The sequence below is a fragment of the Chelonoidis abingdonii genome, chromosome 3, assembly GCF_003597395.2.
Source record: "Chelonoidis abingdonii isolate Lonesome George chromosome 3, CheloAbing_2.0, whole genome shotgun sequence".
Lineage (NCBI taxonomy): Eukaryota > Metazoa > Chordata > Testudines > Testudinidae > Chelonoidis > Chelonoidis abingdonii.
In genome coordinates this window covers 108,949,239-108,969,755 of record NC_133771.1, presented here as the reverse complement: position 1 = coordinate 108,969,755, position 20,517 = coordinate 108,949,239, and the positions used below count along the sequence as shown (strand labels likewise).

The 20,517-nt window shown below is 46.0% G+C and overlaps 1 protein-coding gene across 2 annotated transcripts in view; it reads left to right on the top strand.

Moving 5' to 3' along the window:
* Nucleotides 1-6,486: 6,486 nt before the first annotated feature.
* Nucleotides 6,487-20,517, top strand: part of IL20RA (interleukin 20 receptor subunit alpha) — a 29,996-nt gene continuing 15,965 nt past the window's right edge. For both annotated transcript variants that reach the window (XM_032770048.2, XM_032770040.2), the window contains exon 1: nt 6,487-6,694. In XM_032770048.2, the coding sequence (XP_032625939.1) occupies nt 6,610-6,694 (85 nt within the window). In that variant the 5' untranslated portion in view covers nt 6,487-6,609. The remainder of the gene's footprint in view (nt 6,695-20,517) is intronic.

Sequence of the window (20,517 nt, the reverse complement as noted above, 5' to 3'; positions counted from 1 at the left end):
TCTTTTCCAAGATGAAAAGTCCCAGTCTTATTAATCTCTTCTTATATGGAAGTGGTTCCATACCCCTAATCATTTTTGTTGCCTTTTTCTGAATGTTTTCAGGGTTTTTGAGATGAGGTGACTACATCTGCACACAATATTCAAGATGCGGATGTACAATGGATTTATACAGAGGCAATATGATATTTTCTGTCTTATTATCTATCCCTTTCTTTATGGTTCCCAACATTCTGACAGCTTTTTTGATTGTTGCTGCACACTGAGTGGATGTTTTTAGAGAACTAACCACAATGACTCTAGTATCTCTCTCTTGAGTGGTAACAGCTAATTTAGACCCCATCATTGATCCCTGACCCTCTTGGCTAATAGCCACTGATGAATGTATCCTCCATATAAAACAGCAGCAAACATAATGGAAGAAAAATGAAAGGAGTGTCAAATGCAATAGGGAAGTCTGCTTTAATATTCTAAAAAGCTACCTTAATTTCTTCTGCCTCCTGGGAGTAATTGCAAAACATATGTCTCAAGGGGCACTTCTAATAGGGAAGATTGTGTTTTCCCCCTTTCTCTAAGGCAGGGGTGGCAACCTACAGCCCATGGGCCAGATCCGGCTCGCTGCTTCATTTCATCCGGCCTGTGGCACGAGCGACAACTCATCTCACTGCAGCGGGAAGCTGGGGTTACCAGGCTATTAAAAGTCTGGTCAACTCCGGACAGTTCCGGAAGTGACCGGCATGTCCCTCCAGCCCCTAGGAGCAGGGGTGGTCAGGGAAGCGCCAAATGCTTCCCCCACCCCCAGTGACAGATCCGCAGCTCTCATTGCCCAGGAACCATGGCTAATGGGAGCTGTGGAGGCAGTGCCTGCAGGCGCAGGCAGTGTGCACCATGCAAAACTCCCTGGCCAGGGGCTGGATATGTTGGCCACTTCTGGGAGCAGCATGGAACCAGGGCAGGCAGAGAGCCTACCTTAGCTCCGCTGTGCAACCGACTGGGAGCTGCCTGAGGTAAGTACTGCCCAGCAGGAGCCCACACCCCAAACACCGTGCCCCAGGTCAGAACCCCCTCCCGCACTCTAACTCCCTCCCAGACACTGCACCTCACCTGTATCCCAACTACCTGCCCCAGCCCTGAGCCTCTTCCCACACTCCAAACCCCTTGCCCCCAGCCCGGAGCCCCCCCTGCACCCCAAAACCCTCATCCCCAGCCCAGAGCTCACACCCCCTCCCACAGCCAGAGCCCTCCCCGCCCTTCCACACCCCAACCCCCTGCCCCAGCCCAGTGCCCCTTGCCACACCTCAACTCCTCATTTCTGGTCCCAACCCAGAGCCTAGGGAAAGCCCCAAGCTCCACACCGCTCCCCCCTCCCCCCTCATGGGGATGTGTGTGGCCCATAACTGATTTTTTCTGTGCATCAGTGGCCCCAGATAGAAAAAAGGTTCCTCGCCCCAGCTCTAAGGCATGTGGCATTGACCATTGTCAGAAGCAGAGACCATTTTTCTGTGCTGGTAGGGCAGCTCCTATGTTCTTATGCTAAACTGGAAGTCGGAGTGCACAAAGTTTGACAGATCTCCATTTGATTGTGTGCATATGCACCACACTATATAGAAAGGAGAGAATAAATGAAAGAAAATTCACAAATGAAATTGCTTTTTATAGGTGTTTTCATCACAATTGTCCTCTCATTTGGGGCTGTGCAGTCATAAGTAATTTTACAGCAATGGAATTTTCAGCCTTTGAGAAGGGACACATAGTAAGAACACCCAGAGCAAGAGAGGAGACTATTTATTTTGCAGTCACACACATGACCAGCTGTGTGATTTGTATGCGCACCAAGATGCAGACTCCTGGATAGGGGATTCTCAAATGGCAGTGAGTTTCTTCACAGTCCAAATTTTCTGCTCGAGGCAAGATTACAGAGTTTGGCCCTTAAAAAGTGTGAGACCCCAGTGTGTGTGCTTGTGTCACTTATGTCCAAGGCAAGTTCCAGATTAACCTTATTCTAAGTGTAACCCTACTTCCCGTCTGAGTTGGCAGCAACAAGGGCCGGGTTCAGTATCTAGGGGTTCTGTTTCAATAATGCAATGCAAAACCGGCTCGAGCCCCCACCCAGTGACCCGGGACAATTACATATCACCCCTGGGCACCTCTAAGAGGCAATACTTCCCCTCTCACAAGCACAGAGTCTGAGTGTAGCAAAATTCTTTTAATAAGGGAGGGAAACAATGCACCATTATGTTGGGGAAATACCACCAACAGGATTCATAACACAAACCATGAACAAAAGACCCATCCCCAAGCAAGTTTGGCAGTATCCTTTTTCCCTCAGGGTCTTAAGTCCAACACCCCAAAAGATCACCCCAAAGTCGCAAAAGTCCAACAACCCAAAAAGTCTCTGTCCCTGGTCAGTGCAGCCCCAGAGTTCAAAAGTTTATCTGTAGAGTTTTACCACCCCCCACAGCTTGGGTGGAAATGCGGGGGGGAGGAGAAAGGGACATGGAGAGTGTTAAAGGATACCTTACGTGGTCTGAGGCCGACTGCCCCGTCTCTCCGTGGGGTTTTGCTGCAGCCTTCACAATGAGCTGCTCCACTCCACCAGCTACCCTGTGAGCCCCTCCAGCCAGGGCCAACTCCAGGCCCCAGCACGCCAAGCACATGCTTGGGGCGGCATGCGACAGGGGGCGCTCTGCCGGTTGCCGGGAGGGCAGCAGGAGGCTCCAGTGGACCTCCAGCAGGTGTCCCTGTGGAGGGTTTGCTGGTCCCGCGGCTCTGGTGGAGCATCCGCAGGCACCCCTGCGGGAGGTCCACTGGAGCTGCGGGACCAGAAAGCGGCAGAGCACCCCCCGCGGCGTGCCGCCATGCTTGGAGCGGCGAAATGGCTAGAGCCGGCCCCGCCTCCAGCCATCCCACGAACTGCTCCACTCTGCCCCACTTCACTCCACTCACCGTCCTGTGGGCCGCTTCAGCCATCCCACAAACTGCTCAGATCCACTCCGCTCACCATCCCGTGGGCTGTTACAACCATCCCACAAACTGCTCCGCTCTACCAGCCACATAGCAATGTATCTTCAGGCTCCCCCACTAGTTAATACAGCTCTTTAGTAATTTCTGCTTGTAGTAGGGGAGCCCCAGTGCTGGTGCACCATTGGCCTAAAGTGAATTCAGCACAGCAGCCTGTAACTAAACTCTTAATAGAATCAAAATTAGCTCTGCTATTCAACAGTGGAGAGAGGAGGCAGTACAATTTGTATTCTGTTCCTCAAAGGGGGCCCATACCATCAGGTACAAATACCTGCCCCCAACCTCTCTCCATTCACTGGGTTTTGGAACCAATGTCCCTTGTATAGCAAGTGCTACTTAGTTGATGGTGAGTCCCTCTGTCACAAAACAGTTCCACTGGCCTTGATTCACATAATCAGGGTAACAACACTTTATTCTTCCTGCCCCAATAACAGAGAAACTGGGGATCCCATAGCAGCCAAAGTGACCATCTGGGTGGCTGTCGGCTCATGCTAGGCAGCGTGGGTGTGCCTATGCAAAGAAGACCAGCCCCTGAAGTTCTTTTCCACAACTCACCACAATTCACAACCAGCTGTCAGGGTAGAGATCATCCTGACTCTGCTTACATAAGTAGCACAGCCTATTATTAAAGTTGCCTGACACTTCCAATTAAAAGATTCTGTTTTCAGTTCTTTACAACGTAGCCAAATATTAACTGTTTGGGTTGAAATTTTCCTTGCTGGGTGTCTGCCTGAGATGGAACCTTTTTTTGGATTTTAGCCAAAATGCTCGGGCATTCCCAAGAACAAAGCCAGCGGAAAATATTTTGGTTTAGCCATTTTTTAAAAAAATTCTAGCAATCTTTTCTTTGACTAGCTCTAGTGCAGGGGTTCTCAAACTGGGAGTCACGACCCCTCTGGGGGTCATGAGTTTATTACATGGGGGACCATGAGCTGTTAGCCTCCATCCCAAACCCCACTTTGCCTCCAGTATTTATAACGGTGTTAAATATATAAAAAAGTGTTTTCAATTTATAGGGGGGAGTCGCACTCAGAGTCTTGCTATGTGAAAGGGGTCATCAGTACAAAATTTGAGAACCACTGTTCTAGTGTCCTCCTGATTTGGAGAATGGACTTAAATTGTGGTAAGGGGGTATCCTTTTGCCATACATGTGAAAATCTGCTCAAATCTGGCCAAGTTCTAAGCCCTGAAAAGCTGCAGTTTGCACATGCTCAGTAAAGATTTCTTAGATTTTAACAACTAAATTCCCTGAAGACTCCGTCCACTCTGGCCATGCTCCAGCAAGGGCTCAGCGGGATTTTCCCTGCAATTGCAGCTCTGGGCTGCTGTGAGCCATGCCCACTCCAGGTCCAGGAATCTGAATTGTGAGCAGGAAGCATGTCTCCCATGCTTTCAATGACATTGCCCCCCCCCCCCCCCCACGTATATGCTGTGCCCAGAAATTGAGAGGTGGAAGCTGCCTGATTTAAATGCAAAGAAGACAAGAACCAGATTTGCAAGGGAGAGAAATACAGATTGAGACATGTGAAAGCCTGGGGGAGGAGGAGAAGGAACTGAGACTGAGAGTTGGGGTGGGAGTCTGGGACTGGCTGGGCAAGGAGACTAGAAAGAGACAGCAGCAGTGGAAGAATCAGATTCAACAGGAAGTTTAGGGAGAGAGATTGGGACTGAGAGCCCATGAGGAATGTGGGTGGGAGAGCAACGGGAGGTTCAGTTTGGGGAAAGAGGTAGATTGGTAGAGCCCTGTGCATCCAATCCACAAAAATTGTCTGTGGATATCCACATCCGTGGATGCTTGCATATATCCAAGGATTTGCAGGGCTCTACTACCATGGCTGGGCTGAGGCTCCCCCTGCCGGAGCTCAGGTCGGGGAGAGCCACGCAGGGAGCTGTGGGGAATCCAAACAGAGTCACAGACTCTCCACCTGCCCTCGGCCAGCAGGGAGCCTGGCGGCAGGGACATGGCCAGGGGCTGCTTTCAGCCACCACCCGGCCATGCACTGCAGGCAGGTGGAGGGACTCAGGCTCCCCACAGCTGCCAGCGTGGCTCTCCTTGACCTAACTCCGGATATCTGCGGATATAAAGCAGATACCCGCGGATTTGCAGAGCTCTATAGATTGGATGGCACACTGGCAGTGGGGAACTGGGTATGGCTGGGCCAGGAGACTGGGACTGGAAGTGGGGGGAGACTGGGATGGGGAGTCTAGCATTTGCCAAGAAAGGAGACTGGGACTGTGATGAAAAACCTAAGGAGTGGAGACTAGGACCGGCTAAGTGAGGAAAATGTGCCTGGAATGACTAGCAAGGGATGGGGAAGAGACAGGTTAGAGGGAATGGGCAAAAGAGTCTGTGCCCATTAGACCACACTCCTCTCCAGAACCTGGAATAGAACCAACATTCCTGGCTCTACAAAACCCACTGGCAACGTGTCCCGTCCCGCTCTAATGTTGGTACCAATAGAGGATGACAATATACTGCCTTCAGTTACTCCATTAGCTCAAGTGGCAATAGTCTGTACAGTGGATCTAATGCATCCAACCCTTCCGATGACCCATGTGATGGATCAATATGGTGCTATATGATGGAATTTTTGTTTTTTCAGATTGCTTTAAAAAAAAACTAGGAAATTACACACACACAAAAACTATGTTAAGAGACCATTATTAAGGTTACATAGTTGGTGGAACTGGGGGTGCTACCACACTCCCGGTCTTGAAGTGGATTCGATCTACAGGGTTTACAGTTTGGTTCAACGTCTCTGACCACCCCCACTATAAACATTGTTCCAGCACCCCATAAGGTTGTAAAGTCAAACACTCAAAAGTTAGGAAAGGCCAGAATTAAGGTTGCCTGTGGTCAAAAAATAAAAAATAGAGAATGGCTGTATAAATATAGGCTATTGTAATTGATAAATGTAGGCTATCATAATGGATATGCATAAGGGACTGACCTGAGGTTGCACAGGGTTAGTGTTTGATTTTACAACCTTACTAAGATTCTTTTAAAATAGTTGTTGTGTGTGTCACGAAAGTTTACCTTGTTTCCTCTTATTAAACAGCACCGATTATTGTGAGACCCCCTATTAAACCCCCCCATCAGGCCTCTGATGCATTTTACGGAACAGCCCCACGGGCTCTGAGTTGCGCTTTATGAAACAACCCCAGCATTGCACTTTATCCAGCAGCCCCACCTCACCAGCCTCATTCAAAGGTCCAAATTCCACCGTCTCTACGGGCTGCACGCGGTTGCCCCCCCACCCAGCTGCTGGCTGCCGGCCCGCGCTAGTCCCTCCTGCGCCCTGCTGGGGGCTGTCCAGCCCTTCCCTGCCAGCCCTTCTCCCGCGCGGGGGGGGCAGCGAGCCGGAGGGTGTCGCACAGCGCCTCGCCTGGCCCGCGGAGCACAGAGCGGCGGCTCCGCCCCAGTCACCGAGGGTTTACTCCTCTCTACCTGCACGCAGCAGCCGCAGCAGGAGCGCGGCCGGAGCGGGTGGGACCCAGTTGTTGTCGGGGGACCTGCAGCCTGCGCTCGCTGCTCAGGCGGACAGAGGCTCCCCGCGCAGCCCGGAGATGTGAGACCTTCCCGCCCGCCCCATGTGCGCCCCCAGGTCCTGGTGGCGGGCGGGAGCACCCTGGCTTCTCATGCTGCACCTGCTCCTGCCTTCTCCGGGGGCGCCAGGTAGGCTGGAGCCGCTCTTTCCCTCCGCTTTCTGCCCCAGCTCCCTAGGCACGTGCAGCCCGAGGCCTGGGTGTGCACCTCTCTCCGGCGGGTCTTGAACGTGCTCCCTCTAGGTTTAAGCTTTTGGAGGGTTTTGTCCCCTGGGTTCCAATTGCAGCTAAGCACGTTTTCGTGGAGTGGCTCTCCAGAACCATCTAATTTGTGGCCCCGCGAGACAGCCCATATTATTATATTAATTATTAGATGGGTGTCCTTATTGGAAATCCCCAGATCCAAGGGCTTGATCTTGCAAACACTTGGTGGTCTGAGTAGCTTTGCTCACGGGAAGCACTTGAGCCAAATGGGACAGCTCACAAAAGTGAACTTGCTTGCTAGGTGTTCACAGAAGTAGACCCTGTGGTCCCAATCCTGCAGCTAGAACTGTGCAGCAGCAGAGGTCTGTCCATCTGGAGTCAGCAGCAGCATCTGGACCTGTGTGTGCAAGTTGCAGCTTGCTTTCTGTAATGGACATCAGTGGGTCACTGAATCCAAAGACCCTGAACTTGAGGCTTGGGGATTCAACCCTGGGAGTCTGAGAGTGTTTGGAATGATGGTTTTGATGCTGCCCATTATACCTATGAACTTCCTGTTTGAAGTTCATATCCAGGCTTTTATTTCAAACTCTTGTTTGACAATAATAAAGGGGGGGGGGATGACTATGTAACAAAAGTGCAGATAGGTACTCACCTAAGCCTCTGTTATCTAAAAATAATCATTGGCATAAAGCATAATTTTTTTTTTTTAGTTTTACAAAAAATTGAGTGCCACTAAACCAACAAATAAAGGGACACTGACAATTTAAATATCATATGTAAACAAATTTCCATACTAGTGTTACTAATAACGCTGCAGACTAAATGTGAAGATTTTTAAAATATAACACTGAGCACTTCTCTGGGCTCTTTGTTTACCTTACCTTTAGCATACCTTTCTTATGAGACAATAAAATAATTTTCTCTTTTGTTAGTTTCACTTTCAGGTTCTTTAGCCTGCAGGATTTCAAATACTACAGGGGATAGTAGTATTTTAAAAGAACTGTTTTCACTGGATTTTTTTTTTAATTTATTGGTTTCAGATTTGATTAAAAGCGTATGTTTACCAAACGTAAATTTTGAGCCAAAGGTAAGTTCATGGAGCCCCTTTGAAATATTATTTAGATGGGGTGGTGCTGAAAATATTCCAAGTACTTGCCAATCACAGAAGAAGACAGTCCCAAAGAGCATTTACGCTGAAGCCCAAGAGAGAGATGAAGGGAAGGGAGACACCATATAGACAAACTGGTCAGGTCAGTGATCATTACACACCATATTAGTTCCCTGTTTTGCTTTAAATATAAACTATCCTCAACCCTTTCTTCCCCAAACCATTGTCGGTTCCTGACTTGGCTCTCCTCTACAAATCATTATTGTGTTGTTATAGAAAACAAACAAACAGTAAAACCCTGCCTAACCTATGCCAGAACTCTCCTGGATCCTCCCTCAACACAGCAACCCCAGCCTCTCACCCTGAACCGTTCCCATATCTCCCAGCTGAGAATCACCCTTCTTTTGCCCAAGTCAAAAGGAACCACAGTGAAGGAAGCAGTGAAAAACACTTTGATAGAAAATACCTACATGCAGAATTGTTTCTAAGAGTACTTGTGACTTTAGTTTTTCTATTTGCAAGTGATGTCACCTAAGGTATGCCTTGGAGGTGATTCCCAGCATGCACTGGCAGATTTGAGCTAGCATGCTAAAAATAGCAGTATGGAAGTCGCAGCTCTGATGACAGCTTGAGCTGGCCACCAGAGCCCAGACCAGCATGAGTCAGGCAGGCTTGGACTCAGGCAACTAGTCCGAGCCACCACCGGTGTAGCAATATCCACACTGCTATTTTTAGCATCCTAGTTCAATCAGAACTAATGCAAGTCTGTCTACTCGCAATGGGAATCACACCTCTCAGCTGCTTTGTAGACATACTCTTAATGCCAAGTCCTGTAGTGCATGCTCAGTCCTTATTCAGACTGAGGTCAGTGCCTGTGTAAGGATAGCAGGATTGGGCCCTTAGACTGCACAGTGCTGAGGATCTATGAGAGCCTGATCCTCATCTCGCATTGGTGTACATCAAGAGTAATTCCCGTGAAGTCAGTGAGCTAAATGCTGTGAAGAGGAGATTGGGTCTATGCTACTTAGCATCTTACAGGAATCTTTTTGCACCTATAAGATAAAATAGCTCAAAGCATTCTAGATATTAGGCCTGGAAGTGACACCTTGGAAACTTAGTTCATTTTGCTCGTTTCACTATTGCCAGTCTCCACAACACTAAGGCCCAGATGCTCCGAGGCATTTAGGCACCTAATTCCCATTGATTTCCTTGGAAGTTAAGCACCTTTGAGGATCTGGGTCTAAACCCGTAAGGGCTTGATTCTTCTACCATTTCAATCCATGACCAAACTCCTGTTGGTTCCAAGAGAAACAGAATTGCCCATAAGTGTGTTTATCCTGGATGCTTTTGAGTACCTGTAGTGATGGTGTCTGATGCCTCTTTTCACAACCTATTTTGTTATAGAATCATAGAACTGGAAGGGACTTCGCGAGGCCGTCTAGTCCAGTTCCCTGCATCTGTGGTTTTGAAATTCTTTTTAAATAGGAGTTCACAGTGTGCATTCTATTTGACATAGCCCATTTCCTTTTGGGCAATTAATTATCTGTACTTCATCAACTTTAATCCATTAACCCTGACATTTCAGTAAGTGGGATGCAGGTTCCTCACCAATTTAAATTCATCCAGAGATCTACTTGTCTTCTAGAGACAAGCAGAGAGAGCCCTTGTTGATTTGGCTCTTCTTAACTGTGGCTTTAATTACCATGCATTGTTTTGATGGGGTTATGGCAGCAGGGATAACTTCCAGTTATTCATGAGATTAGGGCAGTGATGCTGTCAATATGAATCAGAAATCCCCAGTATTCAGGAGAGTAGGGAATATTGCTTCTGGTCAAAAGCCGGCGCAAAGATCCTGGAATAATTCTTTTATAAAATTGGCATAGAATTGCTTTTTTGATTGATAGAAAATTGTTTTTGCTTTTTATTGTTTTGAGGAAGATTTAAAAAAAAAAGGTGAAAAGAGTTTTGTTGGTTTTGAGGAATGGCTCCTCGGTGTTCTCCTCCGTCAGAACAGGAGATGAGGACAGCCACTGGCTGAGAGCATGTTGCCCCAAAGTCTCATCCTCATTTGCTTTAGGCATGCCCTCAAATGTCCCATTTCCAGTCAACCACATGAAGGAATAACAGAGAAGCTATGCATTTAGCTGTGGGGGTAGAGCCATAGCCTCAGTCCTCCCTTACACTCTGGCAGCACAAGACAACTGGAAAGCTATTTTAATTGGTTTCTCTTGGCACTATGCTTCTGTAAAGGAATCCCCATGTGGTGCAGAGCTAGCTGAGCTACTCCATCCTCTCAGTAGAGGGATTGTGACCAGAGCACCTTTCTTGCTGCAGAGAGCCTCTGCTGCCAGACCTGAATAGATGGACATAATATAGTCCTAAAGCTACTTGAGTTGTCCTGAGGGCCTAGCCTGGAACTGGAACAGGCCAGGATTGTTGTTAGAGGCTTAGAATCATAGACTATTAAGGCTGGAAGAGACCTTAGGAGGTCATCTAGTCCAACCCCCTGCTCAAAGCAGGACCAATCCCCAGACACACTTTTGCCCCGGATCCCTAAATGGCCCCCTCAAGGATTGAGTTCACAACGCTGGGTTTAGCAGGCCACTCCTCAAACCACTGAGCTATCCCCCACAGGGTTCAAAGAAAACTTTGCAACCGAGTTACACAAACTCAGTTCTGGCATGGTCCAAGAGCTGTCCCATAATCCCTCTACTTTGGATTTTCTGTTGTTTGGCAACCTGTACAACAGTGGGGCAGCAGCATTCAACCTTAATCTCGATTTTTAACTTTCAAATTCACTGATCACCTAATGTTTTGGGGTTGTTGAGTTTTGTTTTGTTGTTGTTTGTTGGTTTGGTCTGGTTTTTAGTGCATGGTTCATACACTACTTGGATTGTGCTGTGGTATTTTAGACATCTCTGAAATGTTAGACATCCCAGTTCTGAAATCCCATTATCTGATATTCTGGGCATGATCTGACAATTATCGGGATGTGTGTTAAAGAGAGAAATCCCATATGGAATACATCTTAATGAAGGCATTTTGGTGGAAGGTTGGAAGAGATATTTGTAAATCAATCTTTAATCTCCTGTTAAAAATCTGTTCTCTGGAAAGAAAGGAGAAGTTAGGACCTTTTCTCCCACTCATTGATTTCACTGTTGAATCGGCAAAAAAGTCAGGTGAATTTAGTAAGTTCTTCTTGACTATGTGTGAGCACTCAGCTCTTTTTATGAACAGGTCTGTAAATGCTCCCTACCAACATCTTCCCCACCCTCCTCCACTCCAGAAAAACCCGCAATCCATAATCTCTTCATTATAGGAAACACAAATTAGAAGAGTTATATCTTCAAAGTGCAAGTGCTCTGTATATTTATTAGTGCTTAAATAGCACTGTAATTGTGGTTTGGGAATACCAGACGATACCTTCAGAGGTGCCTTCTCAAAATTCCTTCTAATGTTTTGTTTGTAATTAAGACTCCCAGAGGTCTATGGGCTGCCAAATCTGATTTTATTTTTTTTGTGGTTAATCTGCTGCTTTGTTGCTATCAGGACAGGTTTTCCATGCTTTGGAAAGTAACCAGAGTCCATTAGTGCCAAGAAGCAACCCTAGCCATCTCATTAAGTAAACTTGAGGATATGTATTCCTTTTACACTCACTGGAGCGTTGAAATACACAAAATAGCACTTTGTAATAAGGAGCTGTTGTCTGAGAAATAGAGAAGAGCAAGAGGTTGAAGGAGCAGAATATTTATTAGCTAACCTAATACAGTGTCAAACAGAGAATCTCCAATTTAAGGCATGCAACATTTATCTAAAAAACAAGCCATTATATAAACTTTTGGATATACACTGTTTGTCTTTGCAATCCATTGATAAAAATGGAGTTAACTTCAAAATAGGTGTAAATCACCTGGGGGCATGGATCAGTGGGTCTTAATGGGTCGAGAGAAAACATTGGCTACTGTAAATTGTGAAAGAATGGCTTGTTTGATTTAGATATATTACTCAAGGTGGAAATATTATGTTGATGACTTAATGTTATAAGTGAGATTTTTCGTGGGAAAACTCAGTACATTCTAGATTACAGCTTTACAGATTACAGTATCAGAAATGTGACCCCTTTCTGGACATGTAATATTGTGTATTACTCTTAAGTGTACATAGTGCATATATGCAGCAGGGTTGAATTATGGCTGCCATGGAAACATTCATACCCCCTGTATATCAGGGAAAGGAACTCTGAACCAGCTCTCGATCAGCCAATACACAGTGGAACCCTGGGGCGGGTCTGGCATGACTGTTTGGTCTGTAATTACATGGTATTCTCAGGCTTTGTGCAGTGGGTTGTGGAGGATGGTGAGTTTCATTCAGAAAGAAGAAGAAAAGAAGACCTGGGTTCAAGGAGTAAAGAGGTGTAGGCATAAAGGGAACTAAGAAAGAAATGATCTCTGAATACAATCAAGCTGTTCTTTGTTACCTTCTAATCTATATATTTCTCATATGAAACTGTTTCAGGTCATGGTGTGATTCATGCTTTTGACTCTGATTTCCAGAACTAGACACACAAACTACTCTGTTAATTTGAAATAGAAGTAGCTGAGCATAGAAGGCATAGAAACAAAAACTAGCAGTTGGATGTGAAATAAATAAGAAAGCTGGATTTGTTTTGCAGCTTCACATGTCAACATTCAATTTTAGTTGCTAACTTTATTCTCCCTGGAGTATTGCTGTCTAACGTGATTACTTTTCTTAATTCCAAGCCAAGCATGATCAGGTGGCATTCCTCAAGTATTTTTTTTTCTTTAGTGGTTTCAGTTGTGTTTGTTTTTATGATTGTGACTTGTGAGGAACTTCATTTTTATTGTTCCTCTGCAAGAGACTATTGAAAACTTACAAACTATGTCATTGCTATTGGAGATTTTGTTACTTCTGGGGAATATCTCCCAATAATATATGACCAATGATTCAGAGAGAGAAAAACACCTGTCTTAAGTAAACATGGGAGTCCAAAACAAAGCTCCAGATCCAGACCAAATTGAAGAAGCTCAGATTTGTATCTGGATTTTACACTTCGGTGTATACATGTCTAGATTTAAATAAGCCTTTGTTTAAAGATTCTTGGTTAGAAATATATAGGTCAGATTCTGTGTTGAACTAGATGCTCCAGCAATGTAAAGGGGCCTTATCCAATCTGCCTGGCCTGAACAAAGGACTTCCCAACTGCTAGAATAGCTCTACCGCAACCCTCCTCCCAGCCCTTAGAGTTGGGGGCATGGCCAGAGCACACTGGACTCCTGTTACTCTCTGCTACCCGCAGATCCTGAGGCTACTCTGACTGGGGCCACAGGCAAGCCCTTGGATGAGCTTTGACTATAAGAAGCACAGAGATGACATAAAGCCTATTTGCCCCCTCTGGCTGCCACCTCAGTTCCCAGACTGAGCACAGGAATGGCGTAAGAGAGATCAGACTGGTAGAGTGTTACTTTACTGGGTATATAGAACCTTGGATTCGCTTATGGAGATCTCTGCATTTGAGCCTGAGTACTCCGTAAAAATAGACATCAAGGAATGGATATCTGAGCATTTAGATGAAAGGAGATAATTTTTTCTATTAGATTCTCAGGGGATTCCAAGAACTGTCAGACACTGTGAAAGTAGTACGTGTTCTTGCCTGTGGTTTGCATAAGACTGAACTGTTCTTGTCTTTCGCTGTCTTTTCTGAAAGTACAGCAGTATCCTGTTTTTGTAGTGTATAACGTTTGAACTGATGATGTACAGGATGTAGATCAGAAACATTTAAAAGCAGCTAAGCTCTAGGAAGGCAGAGGCACGTGTTGTTGCTCATGGAGGTTTGGACATAAACAGGGGTGGCAAGTTATATGGGCCCGTGGTGCCCATGTTCCAGCAATATTCAGGGCATGGGGGCCTGGCTCCACCAGTGTTCGGGGCCGGGTCTCTCCCCTGGCCCCACCTATCAGCCCCACACACCTTCCCCAAGCGTCCCTGCCTGTGCCCTGGGCAGTGGGTGGCTGCCCCCTGCAGCTCTGTGCTATGCTATGCTCTGCTGGTTCCTGCCATCAACTGCCCCCACAGGGTCCTAGCGCCCCCCAACGACTAGTGCCAGAGCAGGCTGACCCTGACCCTGCCCTTCCACCTTGGATGGACAGACCCTTCTCTTTCTGGCGAGACCCTCCACCAGCACAGGGGTGGGGGCCCAGCCCGCAGTCCCCGGTCCTGTCCCACGCTGGGCAAGGGGCAGCCTCATCCCCAGTGAGGCTACAGTGAGGGGCAGCATCCGGGGAGGAGGCACACATGGGATGGCAGCCCCCCTGGCACCCACCACAGGGGAGGCGAGGGGGCTTCCTGGACCTGATAGGGGCCCTAGGAGCACATGTAGTGACAGTGGTGCGAGATGAGTGTGCTGCTGGGGGGAGAGAGGGGGTCCTTCTCTTGGAACTCACTGCTGCCGGTGGGGAAAGTCCTCCTCTCTGGCCCCAACCCCAGGGCAGCCTGCCTGCACCCCAAGCTCCTCATCCCCAACCCTGCCACACCCCAGAGCCCGCTCTCCCAGGCAGAACCCGCACACCCCAACCCTCTGCCCTAGCCCTGAGCCCTTCCTACACCCCTAACCCCTCATCACCAGCCCCACCCCAGAGTCCACACATTTTTACATTATTTTAAAAAATATATATTGGCTTACAAAGCAGGTGTTGAGGGGGCGGGACTTGGACCTGTTCTGTGCACCACCAAAAATTATACAAACCTGCCACCCTTGGACGTAAAAAGGTAGCAGACCAAAGTGGGGATGAAGCTATTCAACTGTCCAAATTTAATTAAACCTTGGATAGCTTTATAGACAAGACTTGGCAGTATTTCAGGTTTCACCATCCAAGAATCATAGCCTTTTACTGATCATAGCAAGTACAGTAGTTATAGGGTTCCCTCTAGAAAGTAATTGAAATATGTGTACCCTGCCCTCACACCACCCCTGGTCAGTGTAAAACATTATCTCTTTGGTCCTACTGTATATATTTTATTAAAGGTATTTTTTTGCTGCTCATTACTCTAGTATCTATTTGTAACAGAAGCAGATGGTTAGGCTAAATACCTCCCCATTTATGATTCCATGTCCAGCAACAGTCACTAAAAACTGTGGGCTAATTAAAAACAGCAGCAGATTATAAAAATAAAAATGATCGGTAGCTTTTCCAGAAGTAAAGCACTTTTAATATACAGGAAGACTGATAAAAACAATGCTTCAGCTGTAAATAGATGGATGGTTATTGCTATATAAAGCAGCAGGGACAGAAGCAAATAGTCTCAGATCACCCTGGTCTCCTCCCTGCCGCAGAATGAAATGAATGTTTGGACACCTCAACAATTATTTTTTTCCTGTGTGTTGTCAGAGAGCAGTTGCTCAACCTGAGACTCCAGTACTCCTTTCCTTGAGGCTTATGTAGCAACCCAGGTTCTTCTCACGCAATTACCTTTCACCACACCAGGGAGCAAGGCTAGTTCAGACACATTGAAAAACCTGAGGCACCAGAGAGGCCTTGGATTTGGGGGTGATGGGACCAAGTTTGCCAAATGTGATTGGGTCACATGCTTCTTGTGTCTGGAAGCTTGAATATTGGGCACAAGGAGCAGAAAGGAGTTGTGTGCATATCAAACAGCGAAAAGCACCCCAATGGCATGAACTTAAGGATAATGCTTTCAAGTCTACTGGGATACTTCCAGCTGGCCCCTAATTTCATGTGAGAGATCACAACATAGCATGGTTGTTGAGCTCATCATCTGGGAATAAACTGTAGTGCTCTTCTGAGATAGGCAGGGAGATAGTCCCAACACCTTCCTAATTCTCTGGAAATGACACAGGGTAGGGGTTCCTCTTGCACTACCTGCTATTTGGCTGCTGGAGTGGAGGGAATTGATGGATGTTCATCTCGTATATGATCCCTGCAGACACTGATTTGGGAGTGCTCTGCTCTGCTGGGCTGGATCAGAGGGACGGAGTTGCTGTCTCCCAGAATAGTATCCTGCCATTTGCAAGCCTAGCTATAGGTTGAAGATAGATGTTCAAGGAGATTGTTTTGCAGCCTTTCAAGCTGGCGTATCAGACTGATCTGATAGTTTTGCTGCCTGCAATAGGTCAGGAGATGGAGAAGCCTTAGTTAGGCTTATGGGCCATTTTTGTCTCACCTTTGGAATTCTAAACTAGAGAGGAGTATTGAACTGACACCTTGGAAGTACAATGAGCCCTGGAGAAAATAGGAGTGGGGCAAGGTTTCACACACCATCCAGAAGCTTGATCCTAGTTCTAGGAAATGGTGGAGACTCAGGCGTAGGAACGTAACTCGATAAATTAACTCTAATTTCACAGGAGCAAAAACTCTAGTCCAGACAAAGCTTTGTTAATAGGTCAAGTAATATCAGAAACACCCTTCAGGTAATAAATACAAAGTTATCAATTTTAACTGGACCATTGTTGCTTAATGGATAATAGCCCTCTGTCGTGTGAGCATCATAACCATTCTTTGCTGAGGACATGTGCAAAAAGAGGCTTATTCTAATGCCCCAGGTGTATAATTTAGGAGCTGGTCCAGCACATCTATGTTCAAAAATCAGATTATAGCTTTCATGACTCCTCTTCTAACTCTGTGCTCACTAAAAGTGCAAAACACAGGCTAATTCCTGAAACACACCTTAGTTCAAGCCTTGAGAATTTTGAAAAATATTCCGAGCTCAGATAGGTTTTATATGAGGCTTTCTATTTCCTGGCTAAATCTGTTTTGGTAGCAGATTGCGGTGTCCTATCCTGAGGCACTGGAAGCTCGTGTTTGTGGATGTTGTTAGTAGTGATAAAGCAGCAATGCTAAGTGTAGTTGAGAGAGGTGTGAAAAATATTCATTAAGGGTTAGTTGGGGTTATTTTTTCACATTTTGTTATAAATTTAAACCTATTTCTGAAAAACTGCTGGTATATAAGATTTTTTAAAGGAATGGGCCATTTTTATTTATCTTTAGGCAAAAATGGTTTTGCTTTTAAAACATACAGAAATTCAGTTTTAGCTGTTTCCATTGCAAAAAGTCATTTTTGTCAACATTCGATGTGAAACGGCTCAAATCTGAAAAGAGAGTTGTATTCAATACCATACAAACACACTTTACATTTCACAACAACTAGTCTGAGGCCAGTACTGACTTTCCATCACTTGAATTCAAAATAAAGCAATAGAGACTGACCATAACAACTTTCCCCTTAATTATCAAGTGTGCCTCAAGCAAATGACTTTGCAAGCAGCCTAGGGTTTGGTTGAACCAGCCCTGCCAGTGAGTTGGAGCAAACATGACAAGTGCAGTGACAAACACTCAGCTTGTTTCACCCTGTTAGCAAAGTTAGCCAAAAAGAATAGTCATGCCTGGGTTCCAAGATGTCTGCCTCCACCACCGCCGCCTCAGGAGCCTCCCAGCAACCCTTCCAGGGGGCTGGGTGCATTGACTTCTTCTCTCCTCTGGCCTGTGAATGATCCCACACTGCCCTGGAGTCTCTCAGCGGCCCCTCAACTAATGCTCCTTTTTCCCAGCGTGTGTCTCCATATCTTCTAGTTGTGCTAGAAGTACAAAAGGGGTGTGTGTGGAAGTAGAGCAAGAACTGACAGGGATTTGAAGGGGATTTCAATGCAAACAGTCTCTTCTGTGAGCAAGAGTCAGGCTAGTTGTTACCCTAATAACGCAAGACTTGTAGAAGCGAGGATTGTGTGAGGCGAATGGGAAAGATCTGTGTGAGAAGTTGTTGCAACCTTGCGTTAGATATGGAATGTAGACTGTAGTCTAAATAGAAGTGAGAAAAATAAGATATCAAGATGACCTATGTATAAACAAAATGCAGCTGTTGCTTATTATTGTATGTAACAAAAGGTATAAATGCTTGCTGTAATTGCTTACCTGGAGAGAGACCTGTTTAGCTCTCTTCCTCGATGCAATTGCTAGAGATAATAAAGTATCTGATTTGCTCCACCCAACCAGAGAGTGAGAACTCTGTTTTTCTCCGACATAGGGGCGTAAGGGGACGAGAGCTGAGGAAGCATTGTTCTAAGGGGCCACAAGGACTCCTCGTTTTTGCTGATACAGACTCACAGGGCTACCACTCTGAAACCTGTCACCAGAAATATAATGGAGCAAATAATTAAGCAATCAGTTTGTAAACACCTAGAAGATAATAAGGTGATAAATAACAGCATGGATTTGTCAAGAACAAATTGTGTCGAACCAACCTAATAGCTTTCTTTCACAGGGTAACAAGCCTTGTGGACAGAGGGGGAGCAAAAGATGTGGAATATCTTGAGTTTACTAAGGCTTTAGATGCTGTCTCACATGACCTTCTCATAAACAAACTAGGGAAATGTAACTTAGATGGACCTACTATAAGGCATGTGCATAACTGTTTGGAAAACCTTTCCCAGAGAGTAGTTATCATTGGTTCACAGTCAAGCTGGAAGGGCATATAGAGAGGGGTCCTGCAAGGATCAGTTGTGGGTCCAGTTCTGTTCAATATCTTCATCACTAATTTAGATAATGGCATACAGAGTATACTCATAAAGTTTGCAGATGATACCAAACTGGGAGGGGTTGCAAGTGCTTTGGAGAAAAGGATTAAAATTCAGACTGATCTTGGACAAACTGGAGAAATGGTCTGAAGCAAATAGGAAGAAACTCAATAAGGACAAATGCAAAGTACTCCACTTAGGAAGGAACAATCAGTTGCACACATACAAAATGAGAAATGACTGCCTAGAAAGGAGTACTGCGAAAAGAGATCTAGGGGTCATAGTGGACCACAAGCTAAATATGAGTCAACAGTGAAACACTTGCCAAAAAAAAACCCACCATCATTCTGGGATGTATTAGTTAGCAGGAGTGTTGTAAGCAACACACAAGTAATTCTTCCGCTCTACTCTGTGCTGATTAGGCCTCAACTGAAGTATTGTGTCTAGTGCAGGGCGCCACATTTCAGGTTGGATGGCTCACACATCAGCAATAATAAATCTGTAATAGGAACTTTATCAATCCTCTTGATGAGGCAAATGCCCAGATAAAATCCCATAGTCTCTCATAACTGTCTTGGCTTTGCAGCACTAACAGGAACAAAAGGCACTAAACGCTTGCTATTTTTCACTAAAATAAAAAGGCATGACTCTAACTAGGCGCAAGGATCTAATCCAGGGGTCGGCAACCTTTCAGAAGTGGTGTGCCGAGTCTTCATTTATTCACTCTAATTTAAGGTTTTGCGTGCCGGTAATACATTTTAACATTTTTAGAAGATCTCTCTCTATAAGTCTATAAACTATGTTGTATTTAAAGTAAACAAGTTTTTTTCAATTTTTAAGAAGATTCATTTAAAATTAAATTAAAATGCAGATTTTATCAGTTTAGTGCAGTTGTTCTTAACCTGGGGTGCACGCACCCCCTGGGGCAGGGCCAGTGCAAGGAAATTTTGCACCCTAGGTGAAACTTCCACCTTGCCCCTCCCCCTCCCTGCACATCGGCTCATTGAGGGGCAAATCCCAATGAGCCTTTATAGACTCCAGGGGCTGCTCCTCAGACCAGGTTCCCCCCTCCCTGCCCCCTGAACTCTCCTGGAGGGTGCACAGCTCCCCCCGTGCAAGTCCTCCCCACCCTGGTGGCCCCCGTCCCAAGTCCACTCACTGGCTTGGGCCGCTGCAGCAGCTTGGCAGGGAGGAGCTGCCTTCCGGAGGCACTGGAGAGCCAGAGCATCCCGCTTGCAGCAGCAGCGAGCCCCAGCCATGGAGGAGCCAGCATGGTGCAGAGGGGCAGCAGTGATGAACCTCCAAAAAGTTCAGAAAGGCAAATGAAATTCCGATGCTTGACTTCCATAGGTTTTGGTATCACCTGTATCTGCAGCAAGAACTGATTCCCTCTATCTGGTGCAATTCAATGAGACTTTATTGGCATGACAAGTATACAAGTGTTGGCAAAATATGCTATTTAAAAGACTAGCTGACCCCTTGGGATATGTCAAACTTGTTTACAACCCACCTAGGATAGGTCTTAACACCATGTTTGGAGTTTGATCCCCGGTGTCTGTCTGTCAGTGGCATCCATTCATGATCCGGTGGCAGGTTGATTCACAGTCTGATGCCTTATGTCTACAGTCTTTCTTCTGGAGTCAGGCACAGTTTTTCTTCATAGCTTTTTAGTGAGAAATCTCTTCTGACTCCTGACTCCGGGTTATTTGAGAAAATCCCTTTCTTGTGCTTCCTCATATTTTGAGCATTGGAGTGAAAAGTGCCTCTGTCTCTCAATCTGACCTTTGTTACATAGGTTGCACAATCGCTCTTTTGTAAGGTTGCTTCCCAATTTTCAGCTCTAGTTTGTGGTCACTTGTTCTGTTTTTGCTGAGAGTTTGCCTTAGCTTTATACATGTCACCACAGTGAGGTAGTCTGCTTGTGTGATGGTCTTTAGCAGGCTAGTTTATTGCTGGTTTTGGGTTTTTTTCTTTGCAGTGATATGTATATTGGCGTTTTAGACAAGGCTGATGAGAATAGGGGGAAGCCAGTACAAATTACCGGGGCCCGGAAGTCCAGAGAGGGGCCCAGGGCCCGGCTTTTCCAGCCCTGTTT